This window comes from Cicer arietinum, chromosome 6 (genome assembly GCF_000331145.2).
Source record: "Cicer arietinum cultivar CDC Frontier isolate Library 1 chromosome 6, Cicar.CDCFrontier_v2.0, whole genome shotgun sequence".
In the NCBI taxonomy this organism is placed as follows: domain Eukaryota; kingdom Viridiplantae; phylum Streptophyta; class Magnoliopsida; order Fabales; family Fabaceae; genus Cicer; species Cicer arietinum.
The window spans coordinates 19,696,407-19,716,980 of NC_021165.2; the positions used below are offsets into that span (position 1 = coordinate 19,696,407).

The window sequence follows — 20,574 nt, forward strand, 5'->3', positions numbered from 1 at the left end:
AATAAATTTTGGTGGCGACTCCATTGAATTCGATGAAAACTCGAAATTTTAGGCCGCGACACTTGTGAAAAAAGTGCTATAATAGGTAGTTAATTTCAATGAAAGCGCATGTGTTTTACAGCGCTTGTGAAAAAAGCGTTGTAACTGATTCGCGAAAGCGCTTCCGTTTACAGCGCTTTTTTGACAAGCGCTGTAAAATCCTTATAACGTGATGCGCAAACGTTATATGACCTACTACAGCGCTTGTTTTACAGCGCTTTACATAAAAAGCGCTGTAATAGGTTCCGTTATTTTTAAAATATAATTACAACAGCGCTTGTGTTTAGAAAGCGCTGTAAAATTGGCGCTGTTAAATGTCATTTCTGGCGTAGTGACGTTACCTGAAATTAAGTTAAGGAACCACATATGTAATTTAGCCTTAACAAATTATTCAAAGTGATTAAAAATATAAATTTGTATATGTGTCGAAAGGTGTCTCGATAATAATAAAATTTATTTTATTTTATTTTAAAATATGCTATTTACATGTGTCTACAATTTGTGATCTAAGTAACTTTTTTCATAACTTATTAAGGGACAAAATCTTCCTGCCACACATTATGTGCGATGGCTGAGATGACTTCTTGCGCAACCTAAAATCTTCCTTGTATGTGTTTGTTTGAGTTTGATGCTCTTAGTTTGTTGTGTTGCTGATAATGAATTCTATCTATTCTTGCTAATGTTTTGAGTTTTATAATTATTATCTATTTATCTATGATAAGATGCTGACATTTAATCTTAAGTTCTGGACACATTAATTTATGTTTCTGTTTTTATTCAAAGAGTGATATTCTCACAAACAATATATATATATATATATATATATATATATATATATATATTTATGGAAGGATATGGGGGATTCAAAGAGTGATATTCTCACAAACAATATATATATATATATATATATATATATATATATATATCTTAATGGAAGGATATTGGAGGTCAGAGATAAACTTATTTTAACTATAATGGATTAGATGCTGTAACACCTACTGTGTTTGTCGAATTTGGTGTTTCTAGAAGTGAAGGTAGAGGAGAGTACGAGAGAAGCATATCATAACTTGAAGTTGCTATTAATAGTACAAATATGTTGTTTTTTATTTTCCACGTAGATTTTTATATGCTCAAGTTGATATTGTTAGCAAGTAGCAACTACTTCGAAGGTTGGTATTGATGTGGAGCAACTACTTCAGTTGCGGGTACTGACTTTGTTGGAAGCGAAAGTACAAATTGAAAGGCTCAAAGTGAAGGTTCAACAATAAATGAAAACATTGAGACATTGTTGATAGATGTGTTACAACATTTTTTTTTTTTTTTTTATAATTATTAGATGAAGTTATAAACTTTGACAATTATAGTTTGTCTTCATTGTGGTTTAGATATAGATCAAACTAATGAAGTTATATTTTGGCTTAGTCATGACTTCGTATAAAATAATTCTTTTTATCCATACAAAGATTATTTACATTATAATAAAAGAAATTATTTACCCACATGTCAGCCTCCTGTGAATTCTACTTTGCGGTTAATCCTATATTTATTTCTATTAAATCAAATCAAATCAATTGCATAACGGTTTCTATTTTGAAAATTGTTTTTTATATTAATTATCATGCCTTTTTATAGTCAACAGCCATAATGTGACCACCGCAATAAATTAATTATCGCGCCTTTTCCTATATAGTACCATAAACTGACATAACTAAAAAAGATAAAAAAAAATATTTATCGTCTTTATCTCATTTAACACACCTGACTCGGAAATACATTTTTATTTTTCGATTCAATAATAACAAACAATCCAGTAAGTAAATAAAAGGTATAAAAAAATAATAAATTGATTCAAAATTGATTGCAATTAGATTTTTGTCCTTTATCTAAGAAATAAATATTTCGTCTAATTTAATAGTACCAAGATTTGTTTGTTTGATATAAAATTTAAGGATAATTATTTTGGATTTTTATCTATACTTCATACTTAGTTGACGCTGATTCTCCATTCTATATTTTAATTGCTCGGGTTAATTAAATAAAAACAAAGTAATTAAAAAAATTGAAAATGAATAATGACAGTGATTGCCACTTGCCAGCATGATATATAAGGATGTATATGGATATGGGAATTGATTATCTCCCATGAAATCTTAACCTCATATTATATACGACAAAAAAATAAAAAATAAAAATAAAGGAATAGGGTGTTTTTTAAGGGTGTAGATTTTCATTGTTCTCCCTCTAGTGAAACCGACACGGCAGATAACCCATTCTCATATGGATATTGGTATAATATGAGATTAAATTATGACAAATTTAAAGTCAGATATCGTCTGTCTTAAGAAAGAATAATACGTAAGATATTGTACGCTCCACTGCATCCAACATCTAACTTATTGTTATGTGTTAAAATTGATAAAAATATACAATTCAATCCGAGCAATAAGATATAAAAAGAATTAAATCCATTGATGTCGTTAGTTAATTTTGTATATCCCAACCTTTTGGTAGAGGGTAAAATGGATAGATTTGGATTTGGATGATAGCGGTTAAATAAAAAAAAATTCATTGATTTATTTACAATTCATTAATTTTTTTAATAAAAAAATCTAATCCAATTAATCTATTATCCTAATTTAATGGATGAATATATATTCAATTCACTTAATTTTTTTCTTCATATTACAATAAATTAATTCTATGATAATAGCATATTTATTTTTTTAAAAACTGTTTTTACTGGCAATTTTTTTTGGTTTAAAAAAATTCTTTTTTTTTTTTTTATCATTTTAAAAGTAATTTTTGTTTAAAAAATAATATAATGTTTTTACTAAATAATTTTTTTTAATTACTGTTTTTTTTAAAATGTTAACTACTGTTGTTATTTTTTATAAAAAAATGTTTTTTTTACCAAAATTAACTGTATCTTTTTCTTTCTGAATTAGTTTACAATGTATTAAAAAAAAACAGTTTGCATATTATTTTTTAAAACAATTTTTCAGAATTTTAAAATAAACAATTTAATAATTACTAATTCCAAAATAAGATGGTGGTTGCCGGTGGCGGAGTTACGACAGTCCCAGATGAATGGCAGCTCTATGATGATCTCCATGATGGTCGGCGGCGGTGAACGGATTATATTGATTTAGAACAAAAATATATTAGAATGAACCTAGTAAATAACAAAATGACTTAAAATATTTATCTAAATTATGCACTTATTTGACGAACTATATTGATTAAGAAACAAAATGAACTAAAAAAAACATAAGACTAAAATGACCTAAAATATTAATCATTTGAAACTTTTGCACTTATTGAACGAACTACATTGATTAAGAACAAAAATGGACTAGAATAAATCAAGTAAAGACAAAAATGATCAAAAATATTAATTTATTTAATTTTTTGCACTTAATAGACCAACTACATTGATTAATAAGCAAAATGAACTAGAATAAACCTCGTAAAGAGAAAAAATATCATAAAATATTAATCCATTGAGAGTTTTGCATTTATTGAACAAACTACATTAAATAAGAACTTAAATGAAAAAAAAAATATAACAAATACCAAAATAACCTAAAATATTTATCCATTGAGAAATATGCACTTATTTGACGAACTATATTGATTAAAAAACAAAATGAATTAGAGTAAACCAAGTAAAGACTAAAATGACCCAAAACCTTAATCCACTGTGACTTATACACTTATTGGACGAACTATATTGATTAAAAACAAAAGTAGAATAAAATAAAACTAGTAAAGAGCAACATGACATAACTCCAGTGATCCACATTGGTCGATGCCGACGGCCAACCACTATCCACCAACTCTTAATATTATTAATAAATTATAATATTTAAATTATTATTTTTATTTTAAAATAATAAATAATTCAGTTTTTTTAAACAAAAAAAACTGTTTTCTTATATTATCAGTTAAAAAAACAGTTTCTTTACCAAAAAAATTGATTTTTTGAAAGTAAAATCAGTTCTTAAATAATAATAAATAAAATTAATTTAATAATTATTTATTTTATAACATTTTAAAAACAGTTTTTATTTATAATAATATAACAAAACCTAGTTTTTAAAATAGTAATCAAATAATATATTTGTTAAAATAATAATTTTTTATTTTAGAAATATATATTTAAATAATAAATATAATTATATAATAATAATTTCTTAACTCAATATATTTTAAAATAAATAAATGTAATTCATTGTAATGCATTCAAAAATAAATATGATCTATTGGATTTTAAAATAAGTTGGATTGATTGAATTCATCTATACTTTTAAATGAATAGATTGAATCAAATACATTAATAATTTTATTTTTTAGATGGATTTATAGTTGAATGAATTATGGGTTAATGGGTCATATTGTCATCCCTAGACTTTTGGTTAACATTAGCAATCCTGAATTTTTTCAAGAAAGAGAATAATTGCACCCACATGAATATGTGGAACACGTGAACGAGGAACTATTTTAAGTTTTGATAATAGTTATGGCAGATTCAATGTGATGATGAACTATTTTAACTAACAAAATAGTGGTTTAGTTTTATATTTTATTTTAGTTTTTGTAGGACTATTGTGAAAAGGTGTAACACTTTGAAGAAGGAAAATTAGTGTTTACTAAAGATAGAGATGCTCGTACATCTTGAAACACACGCACCTATTTGGTTGCACGCTGATGTCTATCACGGATATGGTGCGAGGCTTAACAACAAATACATCTTTCTCTAACAGATGCATGTTGTCCTTTTCTAGGAGTGCACCATTTGTTCTCTATTTTTGTCTTCAACTGCATGCATGCCATTCTCAGCCAACGCATTCATGTAAGAGACTAATAAATTAATTACACTAATAACATTACATCATCTATCAAATTATAAATAATTTTATATCATTAAATTTCAATATAGAAAGATAGTGTTTAGTAAAACATTTATTTCTCATGATATTCATTTAATTTACTCTCCAATGAGAATATCTATTCTAAAGTACAAAGTAAAGAGTTAAAAAATTATTTTGTGGCAACTTTAAGCCAATGTTTTATGTGCTCTCATAAATTGGCACCCATGGAAAACATAGAGATTGGAGTTTCGGCTCTTGAGGCAGAGGATATAGTTGTGGAACTAGAAGTAACCATAAAAAGAAAAAAGAAAAACAACTAGCTACACATTCTTAGAGTCAAAACCTATAGCCGTGCTATATAGTCTGAATGTCAAATTGGCTTTCTGTAAATATTAATGAGCATTAAGGTATTTATATAGAAGCGCAAAATGTGGTTTTTTTTTTTTTAATACCTCTTTCTCTAAAATAAATTGTTCAAATACTTTATTTTCAAATTTATATACTTAAATATCTATTTTTTTTAAGTCACAAGTCGTCATTTGAAATGACGACTTCCTTAAGAAAATCTAGGTTCCAAATGACAACTTCTTAAAAAAATTTAAAAAAAAATATCAACTTTTTAATTTTTATTCAAATAATAAAAATAATATATATAATTCATAAATACAAATTTTAAATTACATAATTCATTCATAAAAAATATTATAAATTTTACAAAAATTACGATAAAATTAATGTCGAAGGTGACCTCCAGTACCACATTGCCGAGATTTTTTCACACTAACAAGATTTTGACGACGCCTTGGTACACCACTAGTTTGTTGTTGTTCTTCTTCTTCTTCTTGATCTTCGTCTTCTTGCTGTTGAGGATGTCTAGAAGGAAGTGTTGCAGAAGAACTACTTCCACCTTGAGTCCGGTTGGATATTTGATTCAACGGAGTATATACATTCTCAAAGTTTGAAATTTAAAAGTTTTGTTGACACATATTATTCAGTAACTCGGTAGCGGACTCAAGTGTATTATGATGAGTGTTGAACGTGTTATACAACAATTCTTCTTCGCTTGATGCAAAGGATTGTCGACGATTGTCTTCTTGATGTGGTTGTTGGCTGTCAAAATTAAATTATTCCCTTGACATGAACCCGTAAGATTGATGTGGTGTGTGGATAAAAGTATGATGATGTGGTGTGTGGGTAAAAGTATGAGGAGACAGTTAAGTGTCAGGAGGTGTTGGTATATATATTGATTTTGTTGTGTTGTGTTGGACATTGATTCTTGAAAAAATGTTGGCTAGATTAGGTGTTGGTATAAAAATGTTGGTACAATCAACATACTATAGATTGAGAGTTTTATATGCAGAAAGGGGACAACAACATCAGACATCATTAGCTTCTGGTCGAATATATATAGACAATTGTATGGACAAGATTAAATATGAAATTGATAAATCTAATACTCACCAAGTCATACAATTTGACCGAAATTTTTATTCTTTCATGGTGCATGAAAGAGTAAACCCAAGAGAGGTGCAATCAATTGATCATTATGAAGTCAACCTTCAAACAAAATGGTGTAATTGTGGAAAATTTCAGATTATACATGTTCCTTGTTCACATGTTATAGCTGCATGTTCTTACGCTCGTCAAAACTATCTAGTGCTTCTACTTGACGTGTACAAGGTTGCTAATGTATTTAACATCTACAAAGAAGAGTTTCCACCTATATCCAATGAAGGATATTGACCCACATATGAAGGTGAAACATTGTATCACAATTCTGAAATGCGGAAAATTAAAAGAGGTCGTCCAAGTAGTACTCATATTAGAACTGGAATGGATGTTAAAGAAAAAGTATCAAGAAAATGTGGACGATGTCGGTTAACTGACCATACTCGAAAACATTGTGCAAATGTTACAGACAACTCTAGTCAATCTATGTAATTTAAAATTTGTATTTATGTACTTTATGAATTATATATATATATATATATATATATATATATATATATATAAATATTATTTTTGTTATTTGAATAAAAATTGAACGGGGACTTTTTTTAAGAAAATCGTAATTCTAAATGGCGACTTGTGATTTAAAAGAAATTTAGATATAAAAATTTAAAAATAGAGTATTTAGGCAATTCTTTTTGAAAAAAGGGTTATTGACAAAAAAAAAAAAAAACCGAAAATGTGATCATTTAGCTAGGTTGCATTTTTCAACTAATGTGAAAGTCATAACCCAACCAGGAAATCTGACATTAATGTGTTATCATTCATGTTTTAGAAGAGATTAGAAAATCATATATAACTGATCAAGGTTGGAACTCATAACATAATATATAATTTAATAGTATAAATATTTGTCAATTCAGTTAAAATTTAATAATTAATATCTGTGTCAATATTTTCTTTATGTATAATTATTTAGATTAAAAGAGACACATCTAATACAAAATTAAGGAGAATTGCAAACTTCTATGAAAATTCAAATGAAATTTGTGCATGGCGTATGCGAATGAATTACGAAATTGAACACAAATCTTCGTGATTATGAACAAAAGATTCAACTATCAATTGCATTTTCTTAACATGCTTGTCAATATTTTGAATATGAATTGAGTTAATAAAAAAGATGCTTCTGAAAAATAAATTAAAATGCATTTTTCATCATCCAATTTTCAAAATCCAATAATTTTAGACCCTCTAATTTTAAAATAGTAATTTTATCTTTTAACTTTATCTCATTTTTACAAAAGTACGACCCATTTGATTTTTATTCGATCAACAATAATGTCAACTTTTAATTTTTACTTTTATTATTAGGTGGTTCATTTTTAAAATAACAATTGCCAACTCATTTTTAAAAAATTATAAAATAAAATAGATGATTAAAATTGTAATATTGTGAAACTTGAGGGTCAAAAGTGTTTTTTTTTTAATCTTTTTTGAAAAATTATATACTATTTTAATTGTTTCTACACCTTTGATTTACTCATATATGTGTTTATTAAAACCTCGAGAAAAAAATGTTTACTAAAATATCAACATTTAATTTTTTGGATTTCATTTTGTCTAAATTGATACATGATAATTTGATTTTTTTTCAATTTGGATAGAACTTGTGTGGCTTTGAAGAATCAAAAGACATTCCATACTTTCATCTGCAATCTCATGTATAAATAAAATATTTTATTCCTCAATTTGTGAATTTTACAGAAAAAAAAAAGTTGCAAACTCTCACAATTTTGCAGGAAAAAATTGTAATTTTTTTCTAAAACACACAATTATTTAATACACTAAAAAGACTAAAATTGTTGCGGTGAAAGAAGCTCAAACTAAAACTCCCTTTCTTCCAAAATACTAAGTGTTATTTAATTTATTTTTACATAGATGATGAAAAACAATAAATTAATGAATAGTGTAACAATTTTTCAAAACTGTCCTCATTTACTTATTGTTTATATTAACAAGTGTCTTAAATGCACATTTATATTTTAAAAATGATGCTTATAATATTAATTTGGAAGATATTTGAAATAAATTGAAAATATAAAACAATGTTTATTTTAGAACAAATTTTCTTTGCTAAAATACTTGCAATGTTTTGAAATTGAGGGAGTATATTCCTAATACTTATTTTTTATTCATACTGCTACTCAACATGAAACTTAGTAAAGAATTCACTTTCGTACAAACATATCCTCATTTCTTTCAAATTCTCTCACATTTTCTTCATTTTGTCATCAACTTATTTTTCATGGAGTAAAATATCATTATAATGACAAAACCCATTTCCCACAATCAAAACTCTTCAACTTTTCAGCCTTCGCAAACCCTCCATGAGTTTTGGACACTTATAGTACTCATATCTCTTGATTCAAACTTCTATCATCATGTCGATCACCATACTAACTAACTTTTTTCCTTGCTTGCTTTAATTATTGGTATTTCATTGTATTAAGAAGATTTATCACCATCTATTATTTTTTGCAAGTTCTATTATAAAAAGATGTGTATTGGTACTATAAATATTTTAACTAATTATTTTCTCTAATTTGTCCAAGTGAACATTACTATAATGTGTATTAAAGTTGATTAAATTAAAAGTTTCGATATATTTATTTTTGGTAATTTAATAAATTGTTTCTATAATTAAAAATAAAAATTTAATTTTAATTTAAATTATAACAAAAAATGTTATTTTAAAAGATAAAACTTAAAAATTTAGTGATGTTAAATCTAAAATATGATCAAATCTCATTGTAAATAAATACTATATAATTTAATTATTAACAATTTAATTTGATAATACCAAAACATGTTTCCTTTTCAAAGATACCATAAAAATACTTACAGTTATTTGTCATTTTTAGTTGACTATATTTCGTAAACACACTAGAGGTTTATATGACTTCAATAGTGAAGTAAACAAAAACAATGCTTCATATGTGATGTTTTCCTTTGAAATTCGTAAGTCTTTCTACAAATGAAATATACGACATACTACACTTCTCAACCAATTCAATATACTTTTCACTTGTTTTTTTTCCTTTTCTATTTTCAATCTCCACCAATTAAACACATCATTTAAGATTGTAATTGAAAAAACTTAAATGAATGAATTGATAGTAGTATATTACCTATCCAAATTCGATTTAAAGGCTTGTATAACTTAAAAAACAGTACAAAGCAATTAACATAAACTTTTTTGATCACACAAATACATAAACTACAATTAAAAAATCATATATAATCAATTAAAATATATAATTTAAATATAATATAGTTTTTAAGATAACAGTGGTGATATACGAGGATCGATTTTAAGTGCCATAAAATCATACTAAAATTAACAGACATTTGATTTATTTAATTTAATTCAATTAAGGCTCAAATGCTAGAAAAAAAATTAAATCAAATTAATTGATTTCAAATGAATTTTTGACTGTATTAAATTATTGATTTGACTTTTATATTTTTAGAAAACTCACAACAAAAACACTAGAATTTAATTTAAAAGATGCTGTATATTTTTTTAATTAGGTTATTTTTTTAATTTAAAAATAAAATAAAAATTGTTATTGGATTTTGAGGTGGCTATGAACATTCTCGGTCTCAAGAAAACTATGCCAATGCCTTTAACTGCGTCAGTTAAAGTTAATTTAAAAAATAGACTTTACCTTTTTATTGAAATTGTATAAAAAATTGAGGTATCTCAAAGTTTTGTTAGGAGTTATACGAAATATTCAATTATTTAATGTCATATTTTTTTTATATTTAATAATTTAAAATTAAAATTTATTTTGACTTCACCATATTAATATCAAAATACTAAAAAAATGATCGATTAAATATAATCAATAATACTTGTTAACACTTATAATTTAGTCTATTTTGAATTATAATTTATTCCGAAAAGAATATATGAATATTTATAAGAATATGTATATATGTAAGAAGGAAGGGTTGGTGTTGAAGCATAAACATATAACTGCAAGAGGGGTATGTATCAAAATATGCGTTTGTGGGGCTAAAAACGATCTTTCATCTCTTCTCTGACCATACCCTGCCACTCTTTTGCAGAAACATCCACCATCTTTAATAATAATCCATAACCCAAGCCAAACTACCTTTAACCCACGTGATTTCTCCACATTTTTAATGTTATATATATATATATGCTTCAATGTTTTTTATTTTCTACTTTTTGTTGTTTGTTACCCTCCTACTTTATTACTATACCATAGTACAATGAATCTGTTTGATGTTTTTAAATTCTGCTTCTTCAAATCATAAGTTCCTACGTAAAAGAAGATATATATATCACAAATCTACTGACTTACTCTGTAAAAGAATAACAGATGATATATACATATGTCACATGAAAAAGCATTGAGTACTACTACTAATTATGTTTTGTTTGTATGCATGTGTATTCATCTGTCTTTGTAATTGTGAGTGAGTGATGCTGTTATTGGATAATAAAAGGAATCTGATCAAAGATTGCAATAGCAGGTGTTGCCTTTTTGGGACCGCAGTAGCAGTGTTACAAAGAATTGTCACAATTCAAGCCAGAATTACGTGAGTTGAAAAGTCAAACCAATTATATCAATACACGTTAGTTTGGTGATAAGAATGTTTGGTGAATAGAAATACTAAAACTGATTTTGAATATAGTAATTAATAAGGCCAAAAAGAGAAAGAAAAATTGAGAGAGGAGGAAAAAAAAAAGAGATGAGGAGGAGTAGTAGAGGAGGAGAGATAGTTGAAGTAGAAGGAGGACACATAGTTAGATCAACAGGTAAAAAAGATAGACACAGCAAGGTGTATACATCCAAAGGACCCCGTGATCGAAGGGTTCGTCTCTCAGCACATACAGCCATTGAGTTCTATGATGTTCAAGACCGCCTTGGCTATGACAGACCAAGCAAAGCAGTTGATTGGCTCATCAAGAAAGCTAAGCATTCTATTGACAAGCTTGCTGACCTTCCTCCTTGGCATCCTTCCTCTGATAATCAAACTCAACAACAACAGAATGTTGCTGCAGGATCAACTAGCTTGGTTATTGGAGAACAACAATCTCAATCTAATAGTGGATATAATTTTCATCTCTTAAGACACTTTACTGATAATCAATGTGACAACAATAATTCATCTTTCATTTCACAACATGCTGTTGAAACTGATCCTATACCTTTTTTTCCAACTACTTCTTCTACTTCTCAACCTATCAATTTTCAAACCTACCCTCATCATCATGGAATAATCTCTACAAATAACATTCATTCAACACAAGATCTTGGTCTATCTCTTCATTCATTCCAAGATCATAATGGTTTGATTAATCCTTGGCAATCACAGCAACAGGATTGTCAGAACCATGCAACTTCAAACCAAAACCAAACACTTTTTGCTGGATTTGAGAACCAATATCAGAGAATTGTTAACTGGAACAGTGAAACTACCACTGATTATGTAAAGAAAGTTGGCTTCATGGTAAACTCACAACAATTTCTTCCCCATGGTTCAACTTCAGCTTCAGAATACTCACCAAATGAGACCCTTCAGTCGAACTTTTCGCCTTCGGTTCGATCATGGAATGACATTCCAATGGCTTCTTCAGAGCATCACAGGACAGAACAAGTTCATCAAGCTTCAATATTTGGAAGCAGGTTTGTTTGTGATGGATTAGCAGGGTTCTGTGTTCCTGATACAGTTCAAGGTGATGAAGAGGGTCATGGAGTTTCTTCCAATAGGCCTTCTTCTGCTTCTCCTACTTCTCATCACCATTGACACCAAACAATAATTCAACAATGCTTCCAATGGTACTTTTAGCTCAAACTTTTCATCTTTTATATTTCTTTAGCTTTATGGAACAAATTAATAAAATGGACACTTATACCTTGTTAAATTTCTTTCATGCATCTTTTTTTTGTATGCCACTTATTGAAGATTAAAAGGACACATTCTTGTGATTCATAAAATTCGTGTTTCATTCTTTTTTCTTCTTATTGGTTTTAAATTGAAAATAGTTTCATTGAACCATTCCTGCATACATTTATCTGTGTATGTAATTCTGCGATTATAGTCCTCACTGTTTGGTGAATGTTGAGAATAACACAGTTCATTTGATATCTTATATAATTTAGATTATTTTGGATATGAATTTTTCGTTTGCTATTGCGGTTTGCATTAGATTATATCAATATAAATATATACATATTTGGTTTTATATTTCTAATGAAATATGGTTGATATTCCTTAGCATTGTGAATTTTTAATAAGCTATGTAGAACAGTTTTAGCAGTTTGTAAAATGTGTCTCTAATTTAGTTGTTAAGTAATATATTATTAATGATTTTTTTTTTCATTTCTAATTTTTTGTATATGATTTTTTTTTTTAAAAAATCAGAGAAAGAAAAATACTATTAACATCAATGACACTAAAGATAATTTTACAAATGTTCTATAAGAGATTTCTGAGAGATATGATTTTATTTTAAGTTTTAGTATTTGTAACATGTAACTAAACAATACTTATGATCGTTAAGGAAGCAACATTAGTAATTGTTGAAAAAATTAACTGTTACGTTGCTACAGGCCCTACACAAAATTTAGATTTAAATTAAGTAGCACTAGAAATTTAGAAGAAAATTAAAATTATGACATTTCAAGAAAGTCAAGGGCTGAAGGCTATATATAGCATATTAGAGTGTAGTAGTATATAGTATAGGAATTTGAAAGCTATTAGAACTTTTATTGTGGTGACTTGGATTGCATAAAAATTTCAAAGTGCAGTCAATAATATGTGATGTATAGGACGGCATATATGAATCACAAGTTACTGCTAAGTTTGTGAATAGGGTAGCTAATGTTAGCATTTTGAAAATGTGGTTCTGCTACGTAGCTTGCTTTCATAATTCACAATTAAATTACTTGCCTAAGTGTTACGCAATTAGTATTCATTTCTGTTTCCTTTAATTCATTTTTAATCCTAAGTACACCTTAAATGCCACCTCTTCTAGCTTATTCTACAAAGCTGAATTATGGTACATTGATGATTTCGAATTTATGAGAAATCAAACAAGAAGAAAACGGGAAGGGTAAGAAATTATTTGGTTAGTGTTGGCGTGCACGTTGTGATTATTGCGGAACAAAAAAGTCTTAAAAAAAGGTAGAGGATTGTAATTTTATCCCAAATTTGTAAAATTATTTTTATATGTCAATTTACTCATGTCTTACAGTTTTATTATATCGTATCTAATATTTAATCATTCAATGCAATGTCATTTTTTATATTTTAATTAAATTTAAATGCATTTTTTATCTTCTTATTTTGTTTGAAATGAATATTTAGTTTCTTTATTTTTTAAATTCATTTTTTGATCTTCTAATTAATTAATTTTTGAGATTTTTTGTCTCCCACTACTTTTGATAATTTGACACTCTTATTAACTTTATTTATATATTAAAATATTAAAAATCAATTAATTTTATTATATATATATATAAATACTTAAAATTAAAATCAATTTTTTGTAAAAAAATCTTTAAAATTTATTTATGTTATTAATTTTTTTTTTTACAAATTTTAAATATTTATATAATATAGTTAAAATTCTATTTTAAAATTTTAATATTATATTTCATATTTCAATTTATATATTATAATAATAAAATAAAATATCTAAAAATGAAGTGATTAAAAGTTTCTTTTATGCAAAATAAAGTGGCAAAAACTGTATTTAAGTCTTTGAATTATTTGCAAATAAAGTTTATCAAGAATGGTACATATCTTCACCTTTTTCTATAAACACCTTAAAATTTACTTTCTTGTATTCATCTATCCACTAACCAATGTGATTAAATGTTGCATTACTTGATGATATGTTTGTTAAGGATACTATTGGAAGTTCCAATCACAAAATGAGGAATAAATTACAAAATTATTTAATGACTTTGCAAGATGTCTCAAAGTAGTCCTTGTAAATACTAATATGAAAATTTCAACAACAAAAAATTCATAAAATGTAAAATGTTACTCAAATTAGTGTGTATGTCTATGTAAATTGACATCGTCTTAATTGTTGACATGACTCTTTAACATTCAAGTGGACTCAATATAAGAGCTTTGTGATTTTGTTAGGAAATGCTAAAAAGTCATAAAAAATACAACATTTTTGATTGTCAAAGGGTATGATTGGAAAGGAATACTAGGACTAAAGCCTTTGCAAAAAACATTTTGTTGGAGAAAAAAAAAATGGAACCGTAGCTAGGATAAAAGTCCTTGAAAAAAATATTGCGTTGAAGTTCTCGCAACTAAACCTAGGACTACAACCCCGCTGATTTAAAGTTTTAGAATATTAGTCTGGGTTCACGCTTTTACTAAAGTCATATGTTAGAATGTTGTCATCACTATCCTCACCTATTACACAACTTTTAAGGACTAAAACTCTCGTTAAACTCATGTGACACATAATTTTCCAGAGCTAAAGCCCTCAGAAATGATCCTAGAAATAAAAAAAAAAATTACTTTAAATTCATATTAAATAATTATATTATTTAATTTTATTTATTAAAAAATATAAGCAAACGTCATATAAATTTAATTATATAAATTTATTTTGGTAAATTTTTAAATACATATTTATTATAAATATATAATTGAATAACTATAAAATATTATATTAAATTATTTATGTGCTTAAATAAATTATTTCAAAATTTATATAAAATTGAATAAATTTTCATTTTCATTTTCATTATATTTACAATATTTTCATTTTCGTTAAAAAAATGAATTTTTTAATTATTAAATTAATTTCAATATTATTTATATTTAAATTATAATTAAATTATTTAAAATGGTTAATAAGATATAAATATATTTGAAAATAAATAAAAATAATAAAACAGTATATTACGTATAACAATATAAATTATGGTTATTACTAATGACCTAAAATTATAATATAGTAATATTATTACAAATGAACATATTCATTCCTAAAATAAATATAAAAATGCAAATTAAATAACATATATACAAAAAATAAAAAGCACATATATTAACTAAAATAAAATACAATATTTTTAAATTTATAAATTAACATATTTTCAAAAAATACACAATAAATATAATAGCATATTTTCAATTTCAAAAAAATTACTCAATAAATAATATTTCACAAAAAAAAAAACAACAATTATTATATGTTCATAAAGATACACAATAAATACAATATATATATTTTTAGTACAAATTTAGATAAATAAAATCAAAATCAAATATCTAAAATTTTAATTTTCACATATCCTATCAAACACATTTTACAATATAATACATAAATCAACATACCAAAAAAAACATACAAATCACATTATTAATATATATATTTTTGAATATATAATAACAAAAAAAAAATATTTAAAAAAAAATTATATACCAAGAACAACTCAAAAATGAAAAATAATAAAGAAGAGATGTAAAATATGGTGCTTGTAAATTAGAAGAGAAACTAATGAAAATGACCTTTTAAGAGACATTAACTGCACATCTCTACATAAAACTTCAAGGTTCTTTTACCACTTGTTTTGAAAGGAGTCTCGTTCACCCATCAAGCCAAACTATTGATCTCATATCATGTACTGGGGAGTCTTTGGAGCAACGAAAACAAAAACAGACTCGTGGTCACGATCTCTAAGAGACTCTAAGACCACATGTTCATCCAAAATTTTAAGGCTCTGATATATACTACCACTTGTTGTGGAGTTATGTTCCCTCGTCTAATTGAACCATAACTTTAATATCACTTATTGGAGAGTCTAATAAATGCCAAAAACAACAATATTTTAATAACTATGACTTGAAAGAGGCATTAAGACCACATCTTTATCTAAACATTTAAGACATGAATATATGGATCACATTTCTTATATATTTTTCACTTTAACTCATTTTTAGTTGATATAAGATTAATTAGTCATACTTAAACTCCAACAAACTTTTTTACATGGAGTTCAATTTAGCGTTTAACAGCCACATAGATAGTTGGGATGACATTAACTCAGAGTTTTGACAAATAACTAACTTATGCGATGTTTTGTGAATTCAATAATTTGTTTTTCTTTGAAATTTGACGAATTGATTTAAGACTATTTTATAAAGCACATATTATTTATTGTGACTAGGACTTCCAATAGTTCACTTTAGGGATACATCATCGAGTGACAGAATGTTTTATAAGGTCAAAGACCAATTTAAAAAATAAATATTGTTGTAGCCACAATCGAGAGTGTCACAAAACTCAATGACTGTTTTTCCTAGCATAATATGCAAACTACTAATATTGTTTCAGAAAAAGTTTGTTATTCCAAATGACATAGCTTTACATTTTTTTTCTTTCCAAAACTTTGATTTTAGGCTCCAAACCGATTTTTATCTAGTTTATTCCAAATGACATAGTTTATCATTTAGCAACAAACAGTTGCAACCCTATTAGAGGGTTGAAATCCTATCCAATTCAATATAGCTTCCAATATTATAACCAAAATTCAGGTCGGGCCGAAGCGAGCGGCTGATTTTATCTGGTCCAGCCAAAGAGTCCGGATTTAAATGAAACTCTCTAAATGGAGAGTTGATTTTAGGGGTGTACGTGGATTGGGTTAGATAGGTTTTGAAAAAAAATCGATATTCGATCCAATCGATTATGTTTAAGTTGAGTTAAGTTCTAAATTCGTATTTTTTCATTTAACTCGAACCGACCAATAATGAGTTGGGTTGGATTGACGGGTTATACATAAATAATATATTCTTTATTTTACAGGAAAATATATTGAATGAAAATATATTTAATACTTGAATGTTTCAAAAACTATAAAATTTCAATCGCATCATTCAATTCTTTAAAAAATCATCAAACGAATAAATTATTAATATAAAATCAGTTATTAGACGCATGAACACTTTGCATCAGAATTCATATAAAAATCAGTTACTGGATACAGATAAAAATCGAGTTGAGTTCGATTGGGTGATCGGGTTGGCAGGTCGACCCGCACCCATGTAAATCCCTAGCTGATATTAGTATGTGAAAGAAAATGTCATTCCAAAAAAAAAACATAGATGTGGAGTATAAAAAACGAAATTTTGAATATTAAAAAATACATAGACGTGGAGTATAAAAAACAGGATGATTTTATTTAAATTTATTGTATTTTCTACAATAGCATTTTTAAAAATTCATTTAAAAAATAGTAAAATATAGAGGTAGGAGTTAAAATATGAGAGTATGAAATTCAATTCTCTTAATTTTATCTTCCTATATTTAACAAAATCACACTTATATCTAAAAATGTATTTTCAAACGGAAAATATATATTATATTTTTGTCTAAATGTGTATTGCCAGAGAATTATTTTTGAAGAAATATACTTTCGAAGTGTATGGAGATGAGAAAAAAAAACCCTATTAATGATGATTAAGGCCCTATGTGGGCTTAGGCTTATTCAGTCCGGTTGGGAATTGCATAACATAAAAATTACAAAATAAATGGTGTGAGCTTGTTACATTTGAATATCCTAGTATTGTAGTCTGGTCTGCTGCATAGATATACAGATATATAAAAAAAAATCCAAGTTCCATATTAAAAATAAAATAGATAGAATTTTAAAAGAGCTTATAAAACTAACGCATCTCATCTTGTCGATTTTATAAAGATGAGTAAGGTTCAATAAAAAAAATTCAATATGATACTGAGTTTATTAATTGAATCATTTACCATTAAGGTATATTGAAATAACTCAAAGTCCATGTTGAAAATAGATAAATATATAAAATCATTTATAAAGAACAACATTTCTCTCGCTTTGCAAAATGGATTTTGTAAATAAATTGCTTCTCCTATTGTAACTTTGTTGGCCTAATTGAAATTAAAGTATATTAATCAATTTGAAATAGGTAAATAGTGGCGGTTGACACAACTCACAATAGTTTACTGGTATGGACTCACTCGATTGTACACGAGAACGAAGATAGTGAACATGTGAGTTTTCACAATCAATAAGTCACTAAATATCCAAATAATAATTTGAAACATAAGTGATTCAAATTCTTTATAAATAATTTACTTGCGCAAAGTAGACACAGGAAAATGTTTGGCACCGATCATGTGATAGTATGCACCAGCAAAGTTTTGAGTATCAATCAGATCATGCATCAAAAACTCACCTAACATACTAACATTGATCATGCATTGTGGAAACGCATAATGTAACTGTATAAAAAACTAAGAATGAGTTTCGTTTCATTAAATTTAGTGGAAATCTCCTTCAAATTGGTCTACTTTAATTTCAAACAGGCCAGCAAAGTTACAATAGGAGATGCAATATATTCATCATTTCTGTTCTACATTGATAGTAACACACAGTTTGATATATTCCTAAAACGTGTAACATGTGCAGCGCGAACAAAAACAAGGAAAGCTTTTCTTTTTCACTTGCCATTCCTTCATCAAATCGGTGCCTATTTTCACTTCCTGTTATGCAGAAAGTGAAACCATGAGCAGAAAATGACTGATTCCCAAAGGCCAAAACCACCACCCCCAAGAAGTTTTACTGCATCGACTTACATTTTCACTGGGTCCCAATCCTTCAGATGGCGATGGTGTTGAACCAGTAAAACTTCCATTACTCGCTGTCAAACTGCATCACCAAAAATAAGGCCCCTGTCATACACCTTCACAATCAACAATCTCCAAACACTACAACCCAAACCTTGAAGTTCTACAACATGTTTTGCAAATTTAGAAAGGAAAGAAAAATTATTTTGTATCATAATCATGTTTGGTTGTCCAATAACAAACACAATATCCAGTTGCTTTTGCCATGAAAGAAAATTTAGTTTGTATATATGGAAACAAATATTTTCATAAATTGTTACTACTTCGTTCTCAAATAAAAGCAAAAGTAGGGTCAACAAAAATTAATGTATGATCCAAAATTTGGACTAGGTACATTAATTCTCTTTGAATTAATTTCTTTTATATTTTAGACCGGAATATTAATTATTGTATTTACTTGAAGTTATCAGGTTAATTTCTATATATTAAATTAAATCATATCATTATGTGATTTGATATATTAACTCTTAAAATATATCTAGCAATATTTACTGTCCAAACACATTATGAACGAACAATTGTAAGTCTAAAAACATGATCAACACAATTCAATATACTCATTACCTTAGATCAATTTTCACTTAAAATAAAATTCCAATCATAGATCAATTGACTCAAACGAAACACCTTCAAAAATCAATTTAACAACATTAAGATAATCTAAAATCAATTAAGGAAACTCAAACTCTAAGAAACTTACCCGGCTGGGAACTTGCAATTACCATAACCTGAAAATCAAAATCCAGAAAAGAGTGAGACTTCTAAACAATGGAACTAACAAAAATCTTCCAAAAACATAAATTTTATTCATCCACAACAAATGCATTGCATGGATTTCAGATCCAAAAAAACACAAACTGAAAAGAAAACCACATTGAAGGAGAGAGAGATATTGAGTTACTAGGGTTTAAGGAAGTAACAGCAGCATTATTGTTGAAGTTGCAGCTATCATCGGTCAAGCCATGTTTGAGAAAATAATCATTGAAAGCATACGACGCCGTATTCTGAACACTGTTAACGTCGTAGCAAGGTCCTCCATTCTGGATTGGGCCACAATTTGCTCCACCGGCCCCACAGGCCCAGTCCAATGCTGTCTGTAAAGCTGCATCCTCCGCGTTGTTTTTGGCCACACACCACAGCTGTTGTTGCAGAGCGCCATCGCCGTTAGAGCCGCCGCAAGACGGAGAAAGGATCAGAAGAAGAAAAAGGGGTAAATACCCGGTAAAAACAAAGCTTTGTATTCTGGGCATTTCTGATAGAGAGAAATGGGTTAGGTTGTGGTTATGGGTAGTGATTAATATAATAATTATGAAAAATACGAGATGATTTGTGTAGTTGGGAGGGTGGAAACTGGAAATGTGACTGTTACCAGTGTTTATGAGGAAAATATTGAGGAGGCACCAAAAAAGAGAGAGAATGTGTTTGACAGAGTGAATAAAATTCAAGTTTTCTTTTTTCTTTTGACTAGGAAATTGAAGTGAAAGA

The 20,574-nt window shown here is 27.2% G+C and overlaps 2 protein-coding genes across 2 annotated transcripts; one reads left to right on the forward strand and one right to left on the reverse strand.

The window, feature by feature from the left end:
• The first annotated feature begins 10,407 nt into the window (after window positions 1-10,407).
• On the forward strand, window positions 10,408-12,546 carry LOC101490410 (transcription factor TCP4). Its single transcript, XM_004505461.4, has one exon. The coding sequence runs from the start codon at window positions 11,145-11,147 to the stop codon at window positions 12,201-12,203; it is 1,059 nt and encodes a 352-aa protein (XP_004505518.1). The 5' UTR covers window positions 10,408-11,144; the 3' UTR covers window positions 12,204-12,546.
• Window positions 12,547-18,681: 6,135 nt separating this feature from the next.
• On the reverse strand, window positions 18,682-20,568 carry LOC101490736 (PLASMODESMATA CALLOSE-BINDING PROTEIN 5). Its single transcript, XM_073369773.1, has 3 exons — window positions 19,991-20,568; window positions 19,790-19,817; window positions 18,682-19,111 (listed from the first exon to the last, which is right to left on the reverse strand). The coding sequence occupies exons 1-3, from the start codon at window positions 20,337-20,339 to the stop codon at window positions 18,949-18,951; spliced, it is 540 nt and encodes a 179-aa protein (XP_073225874.1). The 5' UTR covers window positions 20,340-20,568; the 3' UTR covers window positions 18,682-18,948.
• Between the last annotated feature and the right edge of the window lie 6 nt (window positions 20,569-20,574).